Source organism: Lagopus leucura, unplaced genomic scaffold, assembly GCF_019238085.1.
Source record: "Lagopus leucura isolate 7727_CA_CO unplaced genomic scaffold, USGS_WTPT01 Super-Scaffold_100159, whole genome shotgun sequence".
In the NCBI taxonomy this organism is placed as follows: Eukaryota; Metazoa; Chordata; class Aves; order Galliformes; family Phasianidae; genus Lagopus; species Lagopus leucura.
Window position 1 is genome coordinate 30,404,706 of NW_024962335.1, and position 22,921 is coordinate 30,427,626.

Sequence of the window (22,921 nt, forward strand, 5' to 3'; positions counted from 1 at the left end):
GAAAAGAATGGGCTTCTCTCTCTGATCAGGCATCCAAAGAAAATAAAACAACAACAAACATTAGAAGCCAGAATATAAATCTTTCTACTGCTGTTGTAGGAAGATACCAACCACTTACCGAATGAAACTCAAGTGCACGCCAAGCGATCGGTGCGTCCCTGAACAGTCAATACAAAGAAAGACTCCATATGTTATGCTTGCCCAGCTAGGGTTTTTCGATCCACAGTCAAAACATACCTTAAAGAAAACAAAGATCATTAACTTGACTTATGCACAATCTCTTCTCGTAGCTGTATTATGGGTCATTCTAACACCCTTGCAGTGATAGGAATTTAATTCAACCTTAACGCATGTGTCAACACAATTTCATACAACCCTGATTTTATAAAGAGAAGCTGCACAACCTGCCTGAGCTTGAAGAAAGCATCCACTCTGCGTAACACTAGGCCTAAGACTCTGCCAGATGTTCCCATTTGTACTATGCATTACCTGCGTGCTGCTGAACCAACCATTTGGCTGTCCACAACAAGACTGGTTAAATAGCTGACGTGTCCAAAATCACATCATAGCCAAAGCTAAGACTTTCCCACCACATAAGATTCCTAACACTCAGCCGAAGCTACAAGAGATATCTGCCTCTACACCTCATATACCTTGTGCTTTCTGTACAGTCCACAGCCCTCAAGTCCTACTTTGGTTATTCTGACATCTGTGCCTCTTTGGTCAAGGAAAGAGAGAACAAAACAAATTATCTGGTATTTTCAAATGCAAGGAAGAATGCAAATTTAAACAGAAACAGTTATACAGTTATTCCTATTTAATGTTACATGCATAACATATAGAAATGTTCCCATACAGAAATACTTCTCTAGTTGATCAATGCTTTTTCAGTGGAGTTATAAAGGCTGCAAAGGACTAATTCCACAGTAAAAGCACCCACTTACTGGGCATCCTGAGCAGCATCTATTAAAAAATGAACTCCACAGGGGCAAGTTTTTTCACCTAAACTGATGGATTTTCATTCTGCAACCTTATTCTTCAAAACCAAGGTGAGGGGAAAAAAACAAACCAAACCAACAACTCTTCCTGCTAGGGTCTCCACTAATGTGACTAAATAGAGCATTTTTCTTACATACCCTGCCAAACTACAGGAGAGGAAGGAGCGCAGGAAGCATATTTGTATCCCACAATTGCATGTGGAAATGGGGTCATTCAGTGACATAAGCAGAAAGAAGACATGAGAGAAAAGCTGTAGAAAATGAGTGTTAAAAGGAGGAGCAGGAGAGAGTCCCTGAAGTGAGCAGCACATGGGGAAGAATGATATACAGGAAGTTGGGGGAAAAAAAAAAAAAGAAGAATGAGTCCTTTAAAAAAAAAGCTAGCTTCACCTTCATTTTAAATAGGCTGTTTTCAAGCTGTTCCTTCCCAGGGCAAAAGGAAGGAGATGACTGAATTAGAAGTGGTTTCTGATGGAGACCAAAGCTAGCACAACAGCCCCAGTCCTGCTTCTATCACAGGAGAGCAAGGCAGACCCTGAGCAGTGGTCTGGGCAGAAATTCCCCAGAGCAGAAATGGGAAAAGAGAATCCTGAGCATTGGCAAGTGATTGAAAAATAATCCCATGGTTAGAAAAGTTCTGTTGGTGACGTCCCTAAAGATTCCTCAGTACAATGATAAGCTCTTCTTAATTTTAGCGTCTGAAAACAGTTATTGCATCACTGTGGAAGGCAGCTGTCACAGAACAGGACAGCTCACTGTCTTCACTGGCCCAGGTCTCTGTCAGCTCTGTTCCAGACAGCCGTGAAAATGACTCACAGAGATAAAGCCATATCTTTAAGGATTGCGATGCAAGTAGGAATAACACCTAGTTCCTTTAAGAACTGTCAGTTCCATCACGTTGTGCAACAGACAGTTACATTTCAGTAAGCTACCTGATGAAGGAGTGTACTTAACTCACACTCATGTTGCTGAGCTACCTCAATTTCTGAAGTGCTTCCCAACACATAAATTCTAAGAACTGAGAATAAAGTAAGAGATTTCAGAACCAGCCTTTGAAATTGTCTCTGTTTTAAAACCAGAGACAGTGTGTTTCTTGTACTGACTGAGGTACAACTAAGGTCTCAAAGTCATTATAAAAATCAGGTTGAAGATTACACTTCAGTAATCTGTTGCTTTTTAAGTACACTTTCAATATTTTTGTCTATTTTGTTTTCGGCCATTTTGGGACAGTCCAGATTCAGTAACAATCACTTAAAGCAAAAGCCATAACCAGGCTGTTTGTACCAAAACAAACACAGATTTAGGGATAACCCATAGCAAGAAGTCATTATATTGTACAGCATCCACCTTGCACAGAGGTGGAAGTTAGCAAACCCCTTACCTATGGTGGTGAACAAATTCACAGTGCCCACTACCATTGGAAACTTACAGACAGACACAAGGCCTGCAGAAATGCTAGGTTTGTCATCCAGGAGGGCTGGCTCAGCACCCAGCCTAAGGCCAGGGCTATGAAGGCATGTGTCAGCTGTGCAAGGCCCCAGCACTGAGCCATGCAGGAGGAGTTTGTCATTGGGCAAAGGTGAGCTGCGTGCCACAGCTGCTCTTACTCACCCACTGCAGCATTCAGATATGCTCCCTTTTCTTGCATCAGCAATAATAACTGCGCTTGTTGATGGGACTGGAGAGCAACGCTACAAACTGGCTCAGAGCAAAGGTAGGTCCAACTCGCATTGCAGCCACATCAGCAGCAATGCTGAGGTAAGGTAGGGAGCAGGAACATTTGCCAACAGAACAGCACCAGGCTGCCGTATGGGGAGAGTGGGAGCCTTAATAATGACATAAGGGACAGCCACATACACAAAATGTAATAACAGAACTGAAAAACTGAGAAACCACCACCACAATGCACCTTCTTGGTTTGCAGCCAGTTCACATTCTTGAGTTGGGCCTCTAAGTGGTGCCATGGATGTTATTCTCACTAGGGGAAGGGACAGAGCCAGAAAAGGGAACAGAAATGCATCTACTGCAGGGAGACAGACTTGTGGCAGAACAAGAGTCTATATACAACAGCACCAGGACAAGTCCTCCAACCAGGCAAGCTCTGCAAACATCTAAACCAACCATACCAATCAACCAGAAGGTTGGTTGTTAGAGCTAGAGTAGTACGGTTAAGTCGTGGTTAGACTCAATGATTTTGAAGGTCTTTTCCAATCTGAATGATTCTATGATTCTATGAGTCATACTGTGCAGCTTCTGTGTCTGAAAATAATTTAGTATGTTCAAAATACATCCTATGTGACAACTGTAACATGTTTGTTAAATGCTGCCAGCCAACTCTGTATTATGCAGTGCATAAAAAACAAAACAACTCCAATAAGCTATTTCTCATGCCATACAAAGTAAAAGAAACCAGAGACCGAGCTACAAGTTCACAAGATCACTAGATACAAGATCACTATTCAAATTCCAATCAAAACATGCTATAATATTTAAACTAAAACTGCACATGTTCTTAAATGAGAATTATTTTGCCCAGGCCAGCATGTGCTTGGAAGCCTCGCAGAGCACCCAGCAGTGTGCACACACACACACACACACCTTCCCACAGGAGGCAGTCAGGGCCCCACAGCTGCATGGAAAGCACCTGTGCTTCCCAAACTCACCCAAACATACACAAAACAGCTAAAGCATACTACTAAAATTTTAAGAGGAAATGTTTCCAATATTCCAAAGCACTTATTTTTCAGGTGCTGCAGGAAAGCCCTACAAAGGGGCAGACTAAGAACAGAACAAGAAAAGATCAAAGCAGCATGCAGTCAAACACGAGGAGCTGTGGCTCTGGGCAGCCTGGTCTGGTGGTTGGCGACCCTGCACATAGCAGGGGTGTTGAAACTAGATGATCATTGTAGTCCTCTTCAACTCAGGCCATTCTGATTCTATGAGGTGAGCTGGTGGCAACAGCACCTTTTGCTCAAGAAAGCTCTTCTTACCTGGGCATGGGAAAGCTGCGAGATGTGAGCTACTGAAGCTCCTCATAAGCCTTTCCTTCCTACCTGAGTTACTGTCCAGAGTAGGTAACTGAGTTACCTACCGCAGCTACTGTCATCCGACTGCACACAAATGACAGCTTTCAAGCAAACCTGGTCGGAACGAGAGCAAACGTTGCCCCAGTCCAACTCTGCCAGCACTGTACTGAATCCCTTCGAGGTATCACAGCAGCACAGCCAGGTGAGGCCGACACGCCTGAGCGGCCCCGGGCACCACCGCCCAGGCTCGGCAGGAGGCAGAGGGCTCTGCACGGAGCTGTGCGCCCTGCCGGCAACAGGCAGCAGCGGGCCTGCGTGGCTCCAGCAACGGCGTGATGGGAGCGTTGCAACACTGCTCCATCTCTTGGGCACGGAGCTCAGGAACTGGAACTAGGAAAGCGGCTCAGGAGCTGGAACTAAGAAAGCAGAAGGGGGGACCTGAAGGACGGGGATCTTTCCTCGCTTTAGAAACTAGCTCAACTGCCGACTGTCTCTTTTCTTTAGTCTCCGTGCTCTGCGGAAGCAAGCAAAGCCCCACTGCCTGTACCCTGCACAAGAGCCGGCCGGCCCCGACACTCTCACGGCCGCACGTCCCACGCAATACCACGGCCGCTACACCGCAGGTCAAGTCCTCACTGGCTGACCTAAAGGCAACACCTACGTTTGTCACCAAGGAAGGGATCGTGTGTGTTCGATGGAGAAACACCCGCCATGCCTTGGCTATCTCGGGGCGCGCTGCTGCCCCCCGGTCGTTCCAATCACCGAAAGCGCCGGGTCCCCGCCGTGCAGCCCGGCCGCAGCCGTGCCATGTATCCGGACAGCCGCCCCGCGCGGCCCAGTCCCGCCGAGACACGCGCCCCGCCCCGCCCCCCGCCAGTGCGACGTGTCACAGCGGCGGAGCGCGGCCCCTACCGCGCCGAGTCCCGGCGCCCTCACCTTGTTGGTGGGCACGGAGCGGAGCCGCTTGAAGATGGCGCCGATGTCCTGCTTGCTGGGCTCGCACATGGCGGCAGGCGGGGGAGAGGCGCGAGGGTCGCCAAGCGAAGCCGCCGCCGCCGCCCGCTTCGCTGTCCGGGCCGCGCCGCCGCCGAACGCTCCGCCCCTCCCGCCGAGCGGCCACGCAGCGGGCGCGCGCACAGGGCCGCCCGGCGGGGCGCGGCTTGTAGCCGCCGGCGTGGCGCAAGGGGGCGCCGGTTGCCATGGGGACGCGCGACCGCGCCGCGTCAGCGCCTGGCTGCGGGAGGCGCCCGGGCCGAACGGCGGGCAGGGCCGGTCGTCGGCTGCGTGAGGAGATAAAACGTGGGAGAGCAACAGCAGCTCCGATTGCTGGTCTGGAAAAAAGAGAAGTGGGACATGTTGTTACACTGCGAACAGAATGGTTTCCACTCCTGGACACGGCGTGTTAGTTTCAAGCATTGTGAATAAACGTGAGGAGATGGGCATTTCCTCTGGGCACTCACACTGAAGTGTGCAACTTCAGGGACAAATCTTGGCATCTCAGTACTGTTGTTCATCCTCCCCTCACTCTCATCGCATGCAGAGGAAGGACTACACACTACCCGCACATGAAACAGGGTTAGGGCAAATTTTCCTAACGTGTTTTTGTATAATAGTCTAGGTTCAGGGGACCTCTGCAGAGTGGCTGCTCTAACCTGTTGAAAATAGGGCCATCAATAAGTTATCTAGGGCCCAAAAGGTCCACCTCCACCTTGCATGGAAATCTGTCTTCAGGCCCTGGCCTTCACCCTCCATAGGCATCCATACATTCTGCACATGTTCTCCAGATTTGCTTGCCAAACCCCATTGGGCTGCATGAGGATTGCCAGCCTACAGCTGCTGGCCTCTCAGGGAGAAAAAGTTGCCAACAGATTTCCACGAAAGAAAGTTTATTATGTCAGCTTCATAAGTACTGAAAGGGAAAGAAAAACAAAACAAAACAAAAAAGGCAGGAGAGGTACTATCTTGCTAGCTAAGTGGAAAAATCAACGTTGGAAAAACAAAGTTAATTTGAAGACTAAACCATGTGGCACAGCCCCCGGAAAGGACAGTCCTTGTTACTGTCCTGCACTCTCCTCAGCCACGCTGCCACTTCCCCAAGCAATGCTGCTCAAAGGCAGCTAGTTCCTGCCATTACAGCAGCCCTGCTAAACTGGAGTGCACAAGCAATAACACCGTGGGCTGTTGGTTATTTCAGAACTGACTCTTATTTCAGGAAGTGGTTCATCCTCTGCCCTAGTGTCAACATGTCAAAAACCTGCTAGTTATTCAGAGCCACTTTGCACACACTGCACAAGACTCCATCCTTGACTGTGTTCATTAACACACTCTGTACTGTCTCTGTCTCACACAGCGCCTCTATCCCAAGGCCATACTCTGCCATTCAGATAAGTGGGTGTGCAAACTAGACACACCTGTTGCAGCCTGCAAGCTCAGCTGATTGCCAGCAGGTGAGCTCTACACAAGATGCAAGAAAAGCATTTAGCACATACATGGGAACTTGAGGGATGTAAACATGACCTGAGGCAATATTAAAAGCAAACTCTAGACTTGGGGAAACAGGTGATCAACAAATGGACATAGAAGCAAGGGCTGAGCTATCTACATCTACTGGGGAACAGGCAGTGCTTGTAATTCACTGCCTGCTCTTGCAAGTTGAATATTTTTAAAAACTACCCTTCAAGGGTGCCTGCAGGTGCCTGTAGACTGAGTGCTGGAATGTCCTCTACTTTGGAGTTAGGTGCAGTACAGGTCCTTAAGCAGAGCCAGTAGTAGAGCAACACTATGAGCAAAGCTGATACCACTCGTGTCCTCAGCCCTCAGCAGATTTTCGTCTGGACTGTTGTGGCTTAACCCTGTTGGCTGCTAGCATAACACAGCTGCTCACTCACTCTGCATTCCCACCAGGAGGAGGAAAGAATTGGAAGAGCGAAAGTCAGAAAAGTAATGGGTTAAGATAGACAGTATAACAAGAGAAAAAAAAAAGGGGGGGAAGGGGGGGGGGGGAGGGGGGGAGAAGCAAAAGAAAAAGAAGAAAAGTGGTGATATAAAACTATATCACTACAAGCTGATGCAGCAACCCTGATGAACTTCCCCTCAGCTTTAATTGTTGTGCTGTGTGGTGGGGGATATCCCTCTTGGTCACTCTGGGTCAGCAGTTCTGGCTATGCCCCCTCTCAGCTCCTTGCACACTCCAGCCTACTCACTGGCAGAGCAGCGTGAGAAACAGAAGAGCACTGCTCAGTATCGATTACAATATTAGTGTGTTATCAACACTATTTTCATCACAAATCCAAAACAGAGCACCGTATGAGCTATTACAAAGAATATTAACACTACGCCAGTCAAAAGGGAGCACAGCAACAAAAAACTGTCAAGTCTGAAAGTGCATTCATTCTCTGGATCCATTATCCACAAAAAGCTGTATTGCCATTTGCTTTCTACTTGAGAAAGAATGCCAATTTGTTCAAGGTATTTTGGAGACAGCCTCATTGTCTTTACTTACGCTTGGTTTTCTTTGGGAAACTTGGTCACACTGAGCAAAGTTTGTTACTGCTCACAGCTGTGTTGTGCATAACAATAATACATCGCTTCGTGGCAGCTGCAGCTCTAGAAATTCAAGGCCAGCCTCCCTCTTGCAAATGATATCCTCAGTGACACAGCATGGTCCCAGACACATATCATTCCAGACTACATAATCCATCCAGACAATCTTCTCCTTGGAGCAGAAAGATCAAGCATCTAAGTGTCTAGTCCCACAGTATGGAAATGAAGTTTAGCAGCGTTAAACTACATTAAAAACCAGTTGAAACCAGTTCTACATAATATACTTTTATTTAGTAATAATGTATTGTTTGTACTGATAACATCAAGAAGCATAACCACTTCGTCACATAGGTGAGGTTTCTTGGAGCTTTCTAATCTTGAAAGTAGTCCATCTCAACAGCATTGTCCAGTACAAAGCCAAAAAGTTACAATAATATAATTTTCAGACAAGTCCACTGCATAGACAATATTCAGTTGTGCTTCTGTAAACCTGTTTGCATTAGGAATGCAAGAGACTTGCAAAGTCACATTTAGAAGCAGCATCCCACTGCAAAACCCACCTATGTTGGCCACATAATAGCATTTAATCTTTGGCAGGGCAATCAAATTTCTGCATCTTCTGCTTCAGGTTCCTAGAAATATCTATATCATAATACACAATCACTTCACAATTAATACAGTTGCTACTTCATTGAGTTAAAGCTTCATGGGTCATGCAGAGAGGTGACCTAGCTGAAGTAAAGGTAACCTGGATTTTCAAAACGTTCTTGTTAATCTCCCTCATAAAAACCTAGATTCATTGCCATGAAATAAGGAAATGATCATTTAACAAATTAGTCACTGACCACCATAACAAACAGTGGGAGGTTGCCAGTGTGTTGCTCAGAGGACTCATGCTTGAACATGTAATTTGTATATTTATCTGTGAGAACAGTAAATAGGAAGGTAGTGGTTTATGGAACTACCTACATTTACAGAAGTTAAAAAAAAAAAACAAACAAAAAAAAAAAACCAGTAGAAATATCTTGTATAACACTAACTAGGTAATAAAGCAGCAAGTAAATTTCAGAGTCAAATGCAAAACAAAAATACAATTTTTATTAAAAATAAAATAAAAAGTCTGCACTTCTCTAGTGGGGTCACAATTAGCTACAAGAAAGAATGGTTGTCTGTCTGGAACTAATTACAGGATCACTTTTCTGACCTACTTCATCTACTTCTGTATGAACAACAGTTGTTGACAAAGCAATGAACGGAATGTTCAAAATAACTTTTTCTTATTTCACAGAACAAAAGAAACAGATCACTGACAGCTTGAAGTACTGTGGCTGAAGCGTCATTGCATGCTGTCCTATTTCTATGCTCTTCCCAAGGCACCCACAATGTGCTACTGGCACAGATCTCATCCAACCTACTACCAGACGTTGTTACACCCTCTGAAATGTGAACAGCGCTCAACAGAGCTTCTGGTCTACAAAGGTATTCTCTGAATGGAGGGTTCAAGAACCCTCTGTGGTATTTTCAAAACTTTGTGCTAGAGGATTGATGTCAGATCCCCTAGGAATCTGTATTTCTAACAGGAGAAAGGAAGTAAGGCAGGCTGAAAGCAACATATGCTTACCATCAGCAGGTAAACTGTTAGTGTCAAACACACTGAAGTGATTGTCTACTGCAGTAATTACTGCATGACCTTTCTTATGCTCTGAAATTGCTTTTTACATTATAATTCAAACAAAACCAGTAGGTGAAAGTATCCTATGTTATCAGGAATAACTCATTCTCACAGATCAGGAGCAGGCTCTGTAGATTCCTTCAAAGTGACTGCAGTTAACAAGCTCTATGATATTCTGAGGTAAATGACTAACTTTGCCAAACCAGAAAGGTGGGAGAAAAATTACAGGATGATTATGTAACCTCAGAGTTAATTTTTAAAAATAATAGATGCGACTCTAGGAGAACAGGAGGTATTGCTGCTTGACATCCAACCTTCATTACATCATCTTCCATTTTCTTCCTTTTCTCCTTTGTTTTACAATATTTATATATATATATATATATTTTTTTTTTTTAATCGCCAAGATCATGTCAGATCTGTGGTTTCCCCTTACAAGACTCAGTGTTTCTCCTTATCGCCAATTCTTAAGCCTGCTTTAATTTTCTTCTTTGCAAGTGTTATGAATAAAGGCTTCATTGGAAGAAAGACAACAGAACAAAAATATTCAGGTCAGCTATGGCAAAAAGAGTTTTAGCATGTCAGGCCAACTCCACAAATATCTCAACAAGAGATAATAGCAATGGATTGGATTGTTATACCAAGATATTACGAGCTACAATGTGGTTATATTGAGAGTGTATCTTTGCTTTTACACTCTATATACGTACACCAAATTTGTAGGCAACAATATAAAATTATAGATGCAAGTAAATTAGCAGTCTGAGGAAAAAACGTGCTAAAGCTTTGGTGACAAGTTCTCAAAGTCTCAACAAAGGCAACAAATGAAGAAGAATGCCAATATAGCTTTGGACTACACATAAGGAATTGCTGGTCTTTACACATTGTCTAAGAAAATAGCCTACTATTTTTTCCCCAAAAAGACTTGCCATACTGAGGGGGGGATACAACACTTGCTCTGTGAGGAGAGGCTGAGGAAACAAAATTTGTTCAGCCTGGAGAAGAAATGATTCTGGGGTCCCAGAAGCAGCCTCCCAGCAGCAATTTGGAGGCTACCAAGACACCGGCAGGCTCAAGCATAGAATCACAGAATCACAGAATCACCCGGGTTGGAAGGGACCCCAAGAATCATGTAGTTCCAACCCTCCTGAGCACAAGCTCAAGCACAGCAGAACAAGACACAGGTTCCAACTGCAGGTAAAGCCAGGGGAGAAAGAACACCATTATAAAATCATAGAATCACTAAGGTTGGAAAAGACCTAAAAGATCATCCAGTCCAACCGTTCACTTATTCCCAGTAGCTCCCACTAAACCATGTCCCTCAACACAACATCCAGCCTTTCCTTGAACACCCCCAGGCTCGGCGACTCCACCACCTCCCTGGGCAGTCCATTCCAGTGGAATAAAATATCATTATAATGATAATTAAGCATTGTAACTGCTTGAACAGAGAGGTGAGAAAACAGCCTTTGGAAGTTTTCCAGACCAGCTCTCAAGACTTGAGCAACCTAGTTTGAATGTGGAGTTGACTGTTAGATCAGCCACTGGACTAGAGATCTCCTGTGGTTGCTTCCACTTAGATTCTATGATTACTAAATTTGATGCCCAGCATAAAGAACTGGATTATTTAGATTAAAAAATATAGATGTGAGAGACATGATCAAACTTCTGGCTAGCAATCACAAACACGACTATCTTAACTGCTAGCAGTTAGCAATAAAGAACACCAAAAAAGAAAAAGACATCTCTCACAGAAGGTAGAAGAGACTCAGATATTACCAAACAAACAAACACCTTAGTTTATCCAATCTGTATCAAACTTGACAATACCATGGAAAGCGCTCTCGTAAGTACATTTAGCGTACCCACAGAAGACATCAATCTCTTCTTCCACAAACATTTTGCTGCAGCATCTAAGAGCTGTTGTGCACTATGCCTAAGCAGCACAGTGCAACTGCTGGCATGCCCATCTTTATGACTTTCAGATAATACAGACTTTGTCATCTTGAATTGCAATCAGGTGTACTATTTGCTTTATAAGAGTATTTTTTACATACATCGCAAGATGAAGTGCATTCTGTGTATTTAAGAGATTAACAGATTTTATTGTTTTCTAAAATATATTACAATATAGAGACCCAAGGCAGTAATTCCTGACAGATTTAGTAACCATTTTGTGAATGAATAATTATGTTTTTCTTGACATACATACATCCACTTTCAGAGCTTGCACATTTTAATGCATTGAACATTATGACTAAGTATATCTATACATTTGAAAAGCAAATGATAAAATCCAAAACTACCAACAGTGTTTAATAATTACCTCAAAATAGATTTGTTAGCTTCATTACAGTGTAGATTCCTAAAGTAGCATATCTACTCACCTGATACTTGATTTTTATTTTTATTTTTTAAACACAAATCTGTTGTAATTTACAACCCAGTTTTAAATGTCACAAATGCGAACTATTTGGCACTGTTACAGACAACCGAGTTGTAATTGCAAACAAATGTAGTTTTTACAGTGTTCTGCTACAATAATCCATGTAAGGACTAAGGCTAGTTTATATGTTGACCCACAAATTTATCCACATTACAGATTTTGAGTATGTTAGTGTGTTTCCTGTACTTCTGAAAACCTAATCACAGAATATTTTGTCTACAGTACAGTAATGAATATGGCAAGAAAGCAGATTTAAATATACCTATAATTTAAACTCTTATTAGTCTAAATCTTATCCACATCAAAAGGTTTGATAACTAATAGCCATGCTCTTTCTATTTTGGAATATCAAATTGTATGTACATATACACAACAGATAGCCTCTTAATAAAAAGCATTTTCAGTCTATTTTACAATCTCTGTTCAAAAAAAAAAAATCAGTCTTCACAGATTTAACATTTCAAATCACAAAAAAAAATCATTAGCAGTTAGGATTTTTTTTTCTGCACACTTGTGCTGGAAACAGATAGTATTCTGGGGCTTATGTATGATTTATCTCTTTGTTTATACAGAGCTACTTAAGATCTACAATGAAAACTCATTTAAGTGCCAAACCATATAAACAACATTCATAACAGAATCCCAACCCATGACACCTGCAGATATCTCTGTTACAAATAACCTTCTGTAACAGATAGCTATTACATATAATATCTGTTTTACAACTTCGAGTCATGCTGACAACATTGAAAGATTACTACAACATGGAAAGAGTTTTCATTCAGTCAACTGCTGACTAAATCTATGTCATAATTTAAGTATTATATGATCAAGCATACAAAAAGATGCTTACCTACATAGCATTTAAATAAAAAAATACTGCATCTTTCAGACATTGCTAAGAACAAATAGAAAATTAACTAGAATAATCTTAAAAATTCAAGTTGCAAGTTACTGAAGGTCACTTAAAATAACCGATTAAACATAACTCAGCATAAGCCACATACCTCGGGTAGGATGAGGCACAAGCATAGAAAATGCAAAAGTGTTTAAGAGTCACAATAACAGACCATGTGGAAAGAAAAAAGCTTAGAAAGTATTTTTCCTATCACTATTTTTTCCGCCTAACTCCTTTCATTTGCATTGTGCACAAGCTGTGAAAACCACATGAAATCAGTTCTATGTTCTGTCTTTAAATCACCACAATTTCAGTATTGAGCTTTCTCTCCTTTTCATGAAAATATATACACTCTATACATCATTCAACTTCCTCTTGGTTTAAATATATACTGTACAGGCCTGCAGAGCTTTTGTAATGCTTCTGTATTAACTTTGTCCTTTGTCACTGGATTGGTTCTACATAGTTTGCTGGGTATAAACCAACTTGCCCGTTGTCCAGACGTCCTTTGCACCAACCCTGCTCATCTTCATTCTCCATTTTAGTTAACTCATCCCCTGCAAAAAAAAGCAGCACTGTTAAAAAAAATCTATGAACTTTTAAGTGACAGTAATAGAAAGCTAACGTGACAGTTACCTATTTACATGGCCACTCTTGTTCCCTTGCCCACAGCTCCCAGCAGAAAGCCTCTAATCTCTGCTCTTCACACTTTTCATACTAATGCCATTTACTGATTTGCACATGGGATGAAAGACCTCACAATTTCAGAAGAGCAGTGAGAAAGGAGCTACTTTGAAACAAAAACATTACGCTAACAGCATTTCAAAAAGGCAAATACCATTTTAAACAAAATTAAAGAATGCCATTTTTTAAGTTATATATGGTGTTGTTTTACTAGAAGATCAAAAGCTCACATATAGCTAAAGATAGATGTGAGGGATCTGGAGCACAAGGCTTACCAGGAACAGCTGAGGGAGCTGGGACTGTTCAGTCTGGAGAAGAGGAGGGTCAAGGGTAACCTTATCGCTGCCTGTAACTACTCGAAGGGAGGTTGTAGTGAGGTGGGAGACAGTCTTTTCTCCCATGTAACTAGCAATAGGACTAGAGGGAATGGCCTCAAGTTGTGCCAGGGGAGATTCAGGTTGGACATTAGGAAATACTTCTCTGATAAGGAACTGGAACAGGCTGCCCAGGGAGGTGGTGGAGTCACTGTCACTGGAGGTGTTCAAGAAATGTTTAGACACTGTACTGAGGGACATGGTTTAGTAGTCAATACTGGTGACAAATGGACAGTTAAAAAATGAATCTTAAAGGTCTTTTCCAACTTTCGTAATTCTATGATTCTATGAGATGAACACACAAAGACAGTAGTTGTGGACAGTAATACTACCTCTGAGCAAACAGAATAATCCTACACTGGGTTATTAATCCTACCACAACAAAAGGTCAGCACAAATGAAATAAATATTTCATTAGGCTTACTGTCAATATATACTTATCTTAAGAGCTGGTGAAAGATAAGAACATGTTACAAAATGACATACTTAAGAATTCTCGTAAGTAATTCTTGCTGCTTTCCAGTATTTCCACAACCACTACTTAGGTTGTGATGCAGGAGAATTTAAAAGAACCTTATACCTTACTCTGTAGCATCTCTTCTTTCCTCATCTTTCTTTTAACGCCTACCTTTACACTGTTGGAAGTCGGTGCAGAATTGTAGGTGTAAAAAAGTTAACCAAGAACTTGTTTCCTAACTTGAATAGCAAGAGCTAACACTGAATATCCATTCAGGTATTTACGAACTATAAAATAGCCTCATTGTGCACCTCTAATCTTCTGCATTCTCAGGAAATACTTAAGCATTAGTCTGCAGACTTCAAGATGCTATACACGAGCAAATGAACGTCCACCTCAGCAAAAAGTCCACCAGGGAAATAAAAGGCCATATCATCTGAATTATTTTCACACAGACAACTTCTTTGAATCAAACTATTTCCATAGATGCATGGGATTATATTAACCCATCCCTAATGGTTATAAATACACAAAGTATTACAGAAGTCTCAGTACATTTAGGAGAGCAAAAACTACCCACACAGTATATATTGAGAAATGGAACAAGCATCATAATATATCTTCTATAATCGCACTCTTATCTATAAAAGCATTCAGAGGTCCTTGTGGACAACAAGTTGGCTGTGAGCCAGCAGCGTGCTCTTGTGACCAAGGCCAATGGCACTCTGGAGTGTATTTAAAAGAACATGGCCAGCAGGTTGAGGGGGGTGATTCTCCTACTCCACTCTGCCCTGGTGAGGCTACATCTACTGTATTGTGTCCAGTTCTGGGCTCCTCAGTTCAAAAAAGACTGAGTATCCCCTAGAGAGAGTCTGGTGCAAGGGCACAAAGATGACTTAGGGGCCTGCATCATCTCCTGTACGAAGAATGGCTGAGAGACCTGGGACTCTTAGCCATCCCAGGAGCCCTCAGGAAAAGACTGCAAGGTGATCTCATCACTGTTTATAAATATCTGAAGTACAGGAGTCAACTGGGTGGGCCAGCCTCTTCTCTGTGGTGCAGTGACAGAACAAAGGGCAACAGGCAAAAACTTGAACATCAGAAATTCCAAACAAACATGAGGAAGAATTTCTCTACTGGAAGGATGACAGAGTACTGGAACAGGCTGCCCAGAGAGGCTGTAGAGTCTCCCTCTCTGGAGACATTCAGAATCTGCCTGGACCTTCCCTGTGCAACTTACTGTAGAGAACCTGCTTTAGCAGAAGGGTTGGACCTGATCTCCAGAGGTCCCTTCGAAGCCCTACAATTCTGTGATTCTGGGATCTCTAGTTTGTGAGTCTACCAGATAATAAAAGAAAGGTATGAACAAATACTTGACTTATGGAGATGTTTTGCAAAATTTTAAACCAGTGATGTTGGAGGTTTATTGAAGTATTATCACTGGCAATCATACGCACAACAAGATTATAACAGAAAGAGTCTTTACAAATGCATGGAGGATAGCATGTATACTAGCTCATTTTGACAACGCTGCCTGGTCTATATTTCCTGTAGCTATTTATCCTCAGCCATGGCAGAACACTAGACACATGCTAGGTTATGTCCCCTGCAGTTATACGACTATAAAACCTCTCATAAAATATGGATAAAGTTATTCCTCCTCTTTGGAAGCCTACCACATTTGTTTGCCAACAGAAAAAAAAAAAAAAAAAAAAAACAGGAAAGAAAATAACAACAACAACAAAAAAGCAACTGACGTATAATGTATTCCACTAATGAAAAGGAGAGCTTCAAGTCTGCAGAAAAATAGTACATTTGATGGACACTGCACAAAGCCTATATATTACAGCATGTGGCTAGAAGTGATCACAAAAGCTTTGTAGGCAAATTCTTTGAATAGCTAAGGACATTCCTCTGGAGAATATCCTCATACATTAGAACAGATCCCTAACATGCATTAATCGCCTGCTGACAGCTGCTTATGACTCCAGGCATAGTCTGCATAGGAACACAGGAATAGAACACATTCTAAACTGGCTACTGCCTGATCCAGTCTATTGTACATTCAGTGTAAACCTAGTCACTTCAATATTTGTGTCTAAAAAACTGAATGTTTTACTGCAGGCATTCTGTAATTCTTCTCCTGTAAGGGAGGTTTGTAGCCTAGCATGATCCCTTTCTTCTGATTCATAAAATCATGATCTGCTGTTATAATGTTTTCTTAATGCTCTTCCTTCAAAGGTATTAAGCAGTTTTTAAGTTAGGCCTACATACACCTCTTACTGTTCATACTCGTACTTTTATTCTACAGGCTTCACACTGAGAGCCACTTCATTCAAGTAGTTAATACTAGTCTAACAGCTGGTGCTAAACGTACAGAATGTTTAACTTTATATATAACCATTACATGTGTAAAAGCATTACATTCTGTCATGGAAAATCTTTGTTATTGTAAACCTTTGGAATGCCAGAATGACTTGACAGGTACAATATATAAATCTCAATGTTAACTTATTTCCATCCCCCATCAAGAAAAAAAAAATGAACGGTTAAAGTCTACAGGATGAAGAGTAGTTTCAGCTTCTGTGCACTTCAGAGAAAGCTCCAGATGTTTAGTTACTACTATTCTTCTGTCAGAGCACAATTTAACAAAGTTAAAAGCCAACCCATTTCTCTTCTTTCAAAGTCCAAATTGTTTGTCTACAAAGATAAGCCAAAGGTGTAGAGTTTTACTATTAAAAAAAGGAGAGAAGTGAGTGAATAGACAGTCTCACCAGGGTTATGGGACTTGTTTATTCATAAAAAACATTTCCATCTATATGCAGCTCTGAGCACCATCTTTCTCCACTTGCAGAATGGAATACTAACAGTTCACTGATAAGCTACATCACTGTCTTATTTAAAATAAGAACTTTCAGCTCTAACATCCAACACCCACTGCAGATGAAATAGCGTAATTCTTATGAATGCTGAAAGGGAAGGGGAATGAAGAGTTTTCTCAGACTTTTTTTTAATCACTTGAATCCTCAAATCCTCTTTGTCTTCTACAACTGAGCTAGCCAGTCATTTAGAGAAGGAAGCAAGCGACAAGCAAAGGTGGAAGGAGTAGACTGACAATCTAATCAATCTCACTTTTACAAACTGAAGTTCTGATAATCTACCATGAAAACAACATCTTATTCTGGAGCTCCTGCTTAGCAAGCTTTTCATGTGCAGTTTGAGGCAAGACAAGATAGATACTGGAGCTCAAAAGGTGCACATTTTGCCTTGCACCAATAGAGGGTGCTGCCTCTGGATTGGTCAGATTATGAAAAACACTTGGAGTCTCCTGTTAAAGGCTGAGGAAGACGCCCAGGCTCTCACCCAGCACACAACTGCTGGTAGCCCAAATTTCTCAACTCCTTTTATTTAGCACAAAATGGTAAAAAGAATATCCCAAACAGATACATTCCAATACACTCCAAACAGATTACAAGTCAGTACTTTCAAACATGGGATAGCAAGAAGCACTATCAGGAGTGTGGGTTAGACAAGATCCTGTAAGTGGAGTTGTACATTCAGAGAGACAGGTGACTACAGAAAATAAAGGAAATGCTCTGAGTAAAAGTCCTTACTTGCCCCATTTCTCCTTTTGATGAAGTGCTTTAAGAGCACACTGTAAACTTACCTGCTTTAAAGCTGAGTTCATCTTGTTCTTGGCCCTCGTAGTCATAGAGTGCACGCACTCTCACCTCCATTGCAGGAGAAGCATCTTCATCAAATGGATTGGTGTCTCCATTTGCATCAGTGGAAGAAAAGGGATTGTTGGACTCTTCATCAGACCAATCTGTAGGGTAGCTTTGGTTTTTTTCATAGCTGCTAACGCTAAAAACAGATTTTAAATTACTTTTTTCTGCTCTTACACGAAGAGGCTAGAAGTATCCCTGAGATATCAGTTTCCTTAGTTAAGCTTAAACTTCTCTGTAAAGGTTGGCTTTGAAAATTTCTCTCTGCTTATCTTATCTACCTTTAGCTGGCAATACCTTATTCAGAAAAAAAAAAATCACATTCTTACAGTATATTCAAAGTTAAAAAAATAAAAAAGGAAAAGGAAAAAAAAACAGAAATCAAAGACAACTTTCCTATCAACTCCAAGAAATTTCTCTAACAAGAAATCTGTAGAATCTATGAGATTATTTTATCTTTCTCTAGAAAGATAAAAGCTGTGAAGGTAGCACATAAGAGGAACTGGATATTTAAACTACATTCAGAATCTTTCTCTCATTCCTCTGCGCACCCCACACAATATATTTTAACTTTTTGTACGTGGCAATCCACCAATATAAAGGGTTCATTACAACAGAGTGACAACTTGATAATTTAAAGAAGAATTCACTGCTGAGTACATGCATGTCATTTAAGACAGTGATATCCTTAGGTAGGCATAATGAAGCAACAGACAGTGTTTTGAAAAGGTCCTAAACAAAAAGAAAGCTACCAAAAAAGCAGACTTATTCAGCACGAACACACATAGGAGTAAAGCTCCAGGAGCATTCTTGTTAGAAAAAAAAAAAAAAGTCCACATTTTAAAAGACTGGTTTAGGAAGGAAAAAAACAACAGCAGTTCAGCTAGCAACTGCCAGTAGGCCCAGTAGTTTCAAACCAAAGATCAAGGCAACAGATGCGGCATCTGTTAGGAGAGACAAGTTAGTTTACAGTGAAGCTTACAAAACCTCTCAAACAGACTTCATGCACCCACTAACATAGCGTTATAGAAGCTGAAAATTGAAAACCCTGGATAGAAAAAGTGTAAAAACAATTAAAACAACATTTCACCAACTTTTTGATCTTATTGTCCTCCTTTTCACTGACAGTACTCCCAGTATCTTCTTCATCTTCAAAGGGATTGTAACTTGATTGTACTGACTGCACTGTGTTACTCTGGACACTAAGACTGCTAATTTGGAAAAGAAAGAGCATTATGGTGATCCTATCTGTTTAAGAGTAAAAACACTCATTCGTGTCCCACTAAGTAATTTTTTAGAAGACCCTTTCTCCAGCCATTAAAAAAAAACCACACAAAACAACAAAAAGAACCAACAACAACAAAAACAATTAAGAGTAGCATAAGACCCAAGAAAGTTCTGACAGTCTCATAATACGATACATTCCTCCAGAACTAGAGACATTACTTTCTAAGGAAGCTGTTGTTAACAGCCACGTATAAATGGCATCCAGATTAGTCACTAAGCATTTTGCAAGCTAAGATTTCAAAGAAAAACTGTCATTTCCACAGATAGAAAAATAGCAACAGACCAACCTCCCGATCAGCTACACAGTTCAGTTTCTTATAATCCACAGTGGGGAGACAAATGTAAAATGGAGAATTAATCACCAAAATATTTTGTGAGCTGCAGGAAGCTATTTTAAGAATGCTCAGACAAGTGACATTTAATTGGCCACTGATCCTATGTCTCTGTTATGTTAAATAACTAAAATAACTAAAAATAATTAAAAAAAATACCTGCTATGTTTGTTAGGCTGTGAAGCTTGATCTCCTGTCTGATTAATACCGGTCAGAGTCACTCCATCAGAAGCTTTCTTCTTTTCTCTTCTGCTGAGCGTGCGATTCAGATCTGCAGACCACTCCTATCAATGAATGTAAAAAGCGATTGAGAAATGTAATGGAGCACTAATTATCACATTTAATTTTTCAGACTGTGTTATGAAGCATATATTTATACAGCCTTACAAATAGTTATTGTAAAGACAAGTTACTCTACGTGTTTTGGTTATAGTCCTCTTCTAGTTCCTATCTTAGCAACGCAAACAAATCTTTGCTACTCACAAATCCCCAAGTGACCTGTACTTCCCTGCTTAGCATTCTGCACACCTTGAAAAGACTTAAAATACCAGACATCTGGAGAAATCAAAGGAATTGCTCAGTGCAACTCGTTAAAAGTTGTACTGAGAACATTCACTGTTTCAAGTAATGCCAAGACATCTGGCTTTTTAAAATTAAATTTTAGGTTTACCTTTTGAAGTATTACAGTCTACTTTAAGATACAAGCTTACTTCTCAAGAAGTGCTGCAGGATTGACCAACAATGGAGCTCATTTTTCATGTCATTGTATATAACTTCTCCTGTCCCTAAAATGTGAATGAGCCCTTTGGGTATTGCACTCAAATATTTTGTCCTTAAAAGCCAACCAAAAGAGCTCAAATCAACACAGCTGTTGACAGCACTCATGATGTCATTTGTTAAGTATCCCCTCCTTGACGTTCTGAATCACTGAGAAGTTTCAGAAGGCAGATAAACAGGCATGGTGAGACCTAAACACAAGTTATACCTTTCAAGTCAAACTAGGTCATGTACAGATATAAAACAGAGAACAGAGAGTAAACTGGACACAAGCAAATATCCTATGCTTAGGCAAGTTTCATCTCAGAAAACAAGTTAAAAATTCAGGAGATGGTTTACTATCCAAAAGATAAACTTTGAGATATTAAGAAGAAAATGAAGAGTTTGTGAGCTGTTATTACTACTTGTTTATACAAGTAGCATGGTCAGTCATGAGTGATTTCTGGCCAACTTTTCAGAGGTACCTCTTTATTTTAACCTCTCACAAATACATATGGATTTTAGAGTTACCAAAATATAAAGACCACTGACCTAAGTACATTTGTACTTTATAATGACATTTCATATTCATTTGATCATGATTTTTGTTTTTTACTTACATCATCCTTGTAGCATGCAAATGAAAAAACACTTGATTAGAAAAACAGTAACAACGGAATTTCATGTATTAATTATGATGTTTATGAAAATGGATGGTATTTCCCCACACAGAAGTAACTGTAGTTCAGTATTTCAGGCAAAGAAATTCTGCAGTACTAATATGAGCTTTGTTCCCCAAATCTTACAATTAGAAGTTATTCAACGTTTACTTTACACTCAATAACTGAAGTTTCCACTCCATTAATTGAAAGCCCAGAAATTATTTCAATTGAACTTATGATTCTGTACAGAAATTCATTCCAATTCCAGCCTTTTGATAATCTGCTAGTATGATTCTGCACCGACAGAATTTGGAACTTGTTTCTTGTAAGCTAAGTTAGCAGAACACTCCTCAAAAGCTTCCCTTTCGTTTCAGAACTGAATCCAGCAATAAAATAACTTCTGCAAGGTAGGACTTTTTAGTTTTTTGTTTTTGTTTTTGTTTTTTGTTTTAATATAATGGTACCAGAAAAACTAGTTAAAGACTTCTACATTTTCAGAATCAATGTGAAATATTTTAACTATTTCAACAGCCTTTGCTGTCTACTCAATAACACGGAAATTCCAATTTAAGTCTGACACCAAAAGGGAGAATCAGATACTAACAACTTCAGTAATGACTTCATTTTAAAAGAAAAAGTCTGCTTTCACCTCTCTACTCTTTAAGTAGGTGTTTGATATAATCACCTCCAAAAGTAGAGGCTGAGGGAACCCAATAGAAATAAAGAAAAACTATTAAGATAACAAAATTAACTGCAAGAAGTTGTTCGAGTCTAAGAGTCTCACCAGAAAGGAACACGTCGAAAAGGAAACTGGAAAAGAAAAAAAAACAAAAACAAGTGTGGGCTTTCCATACTCTGATCCTACCTCAAACTGAGGCCAATTCATTGACATCCCTGGACCTTGATTAGCTCTGAACCACCGCAAGTCTTCAACAGCATCTGCAGTTTTTATGTTCTGTTCCAGTTCCCGGTAGATATTTTTGTAACTGCAAAACAAATTTATCTTCAAATTCAGCACAAATGTAGAAACATGGCAAATTCCCTAGACTCATTTTATTTATATTATATAAATATATTTACATATATATATAAACAGTATTGAAAAAACACTGCAAGACAGACTTTAAAACTGTGGGACAGACCCATTAACTGCCTGTAAAAAACAGTGAAATAACATCCTTATTTGAAAGATGGATTATTACTCTCTTGTAAAGTATCTTAAATAGTTGTCAGCAAATGTAGTACTTAATTCTTAATGTATTTAAATCACCAAATGTCAACCTTGAACTTTCTTGAATTTAAAAGTCTGCCTACAAGGTAGTAGGAACTATTTTCAGTGTTAATTTCACAGCATTCTGTGTGGAGCCAGGAGTTGCACTTGATGATCTTTATGGGTTCTTTCCAACTCCAGATATTCTGCAATTCTGTGAAATTCCTGTCTTAATCCAATTAGACTTATAATTCCTTATGAAAATAAAAGTCTCCAACCCGAAGCAGAGTTAAATGAGTTAAAAAGACATAAGAAAATGTGTATTTCTTATACCTGCTAACAGCTTTAACTGTTTTAGATATTGTGATCTTAATAACTACACTATTTACACAGAACATCAAGTGCTATATAAAAGAACCTTGCTGCATCTACTCATCTTTTGGCCTAATTCTTCTTCATTTAAGTTGAACTCTTAACGATGAAGGATTACACAGAAGTCACGCTGCAGATACGATTCTGATCCCCTGTCCTACACCACGCACATGATATGCCTGCTCTACAGACTGACTACAAATATAACAGCCTTCTTTTTTAACAAAAGGATCAATATGGTGTAATATGAACCCAGATGAAGAATTGTTAATACAACAGATACACGGTCTTAAAAGTGACACAGAACTATGAGTCCATTGACAAGCTAGAGGGATTTTAATGAAACCCTACCAGACCACAGCACACAAACTCTAGAATTCTAAGAACTTCTCTGGAAGTAATGCCTCGTGTTCTGTGTTGATTTGGGGCATCAGAGGTGGATGTTAATGGTATAACAATAGAGGCTGAACCTTCCCATC

The 22,921-nt window shown here is 40.5% G+C and overlaps 2 protein-coding genes across 8 annotated transcripts in view; both read right to left on the bottom strand.

Moving 5' to 3' along the window:
* Nucleotides 1-5,089, bottom strand: part of ARFGAP3 (ADP ribosylation factor GTPase activating protein 3) — a 33,521-nt gene extending 28,432 nt beyond the window's left edge. The window contains exons 1-2 of one of the 2 annotated variants that reach the window (XM_042890366.1): nt 4,961-5,089; nt 119-237 (exon numbers count right to left, since the gene is read on the bottom strand). In XM_042890366.1, coding sequence (XP_042746300.1) covers nt 119-237; nt 4,961-5,029 — 188 coding nt within the window. In that variant the 5' untranslated portion in view covers nt 5,030-5,089. Of the gene's footprint in view, nt 1-118; nt 238-4,685; nt 4,821-4,960 lie in introns of those variants that run through there. The other variant, XM_042890367.1, reaches the window with a different exon arrangement.
* Nucleotides 5,090-12,117: 7,028 nt separating this feature from the next.
* Nucleotides 12,118-22,921, bottom strand: part of PACSIN2 (protein kinase C and casein kinase substrate in neurons 2) — a 53,382-nt gene continuing 42,578 nt past the window's right edge. For 4 of the 6 annotated variants that reach the window (XM_042889644.1, XM_042889647.1, XM_042889646.1 and 1 more), the window contains exons 8-12: nt 21,726-21,846; nt 19,602-19,726; nt 18,918-19,034; nt 17,766-17,962; nt 12,118-13,140 (exon numbers count right to left, since the gene is read on the bottom strand). In XM_042889644.1, coding sequence (XP_042745578.1) covers nt 13,028-13,140; nt 17,766-17,962; nt 18,918-19,034; nt 19,602-19,726; nt 21,726-21,846 — 673 coding nt within the window. In that variant the 3' untranslated portion in view covers nt 12,118-13,027. The remainder of the gene's footprint in view (nt 13,141-17,765; nt 17,963-18,917; nt 19,035-19,601; nt 19,727-21,725; nt 21,847-22,921) is intronic. The other 2 variants (XM_042889648.1, XM_042889649.1) reach the window with 2 other exon arrangements.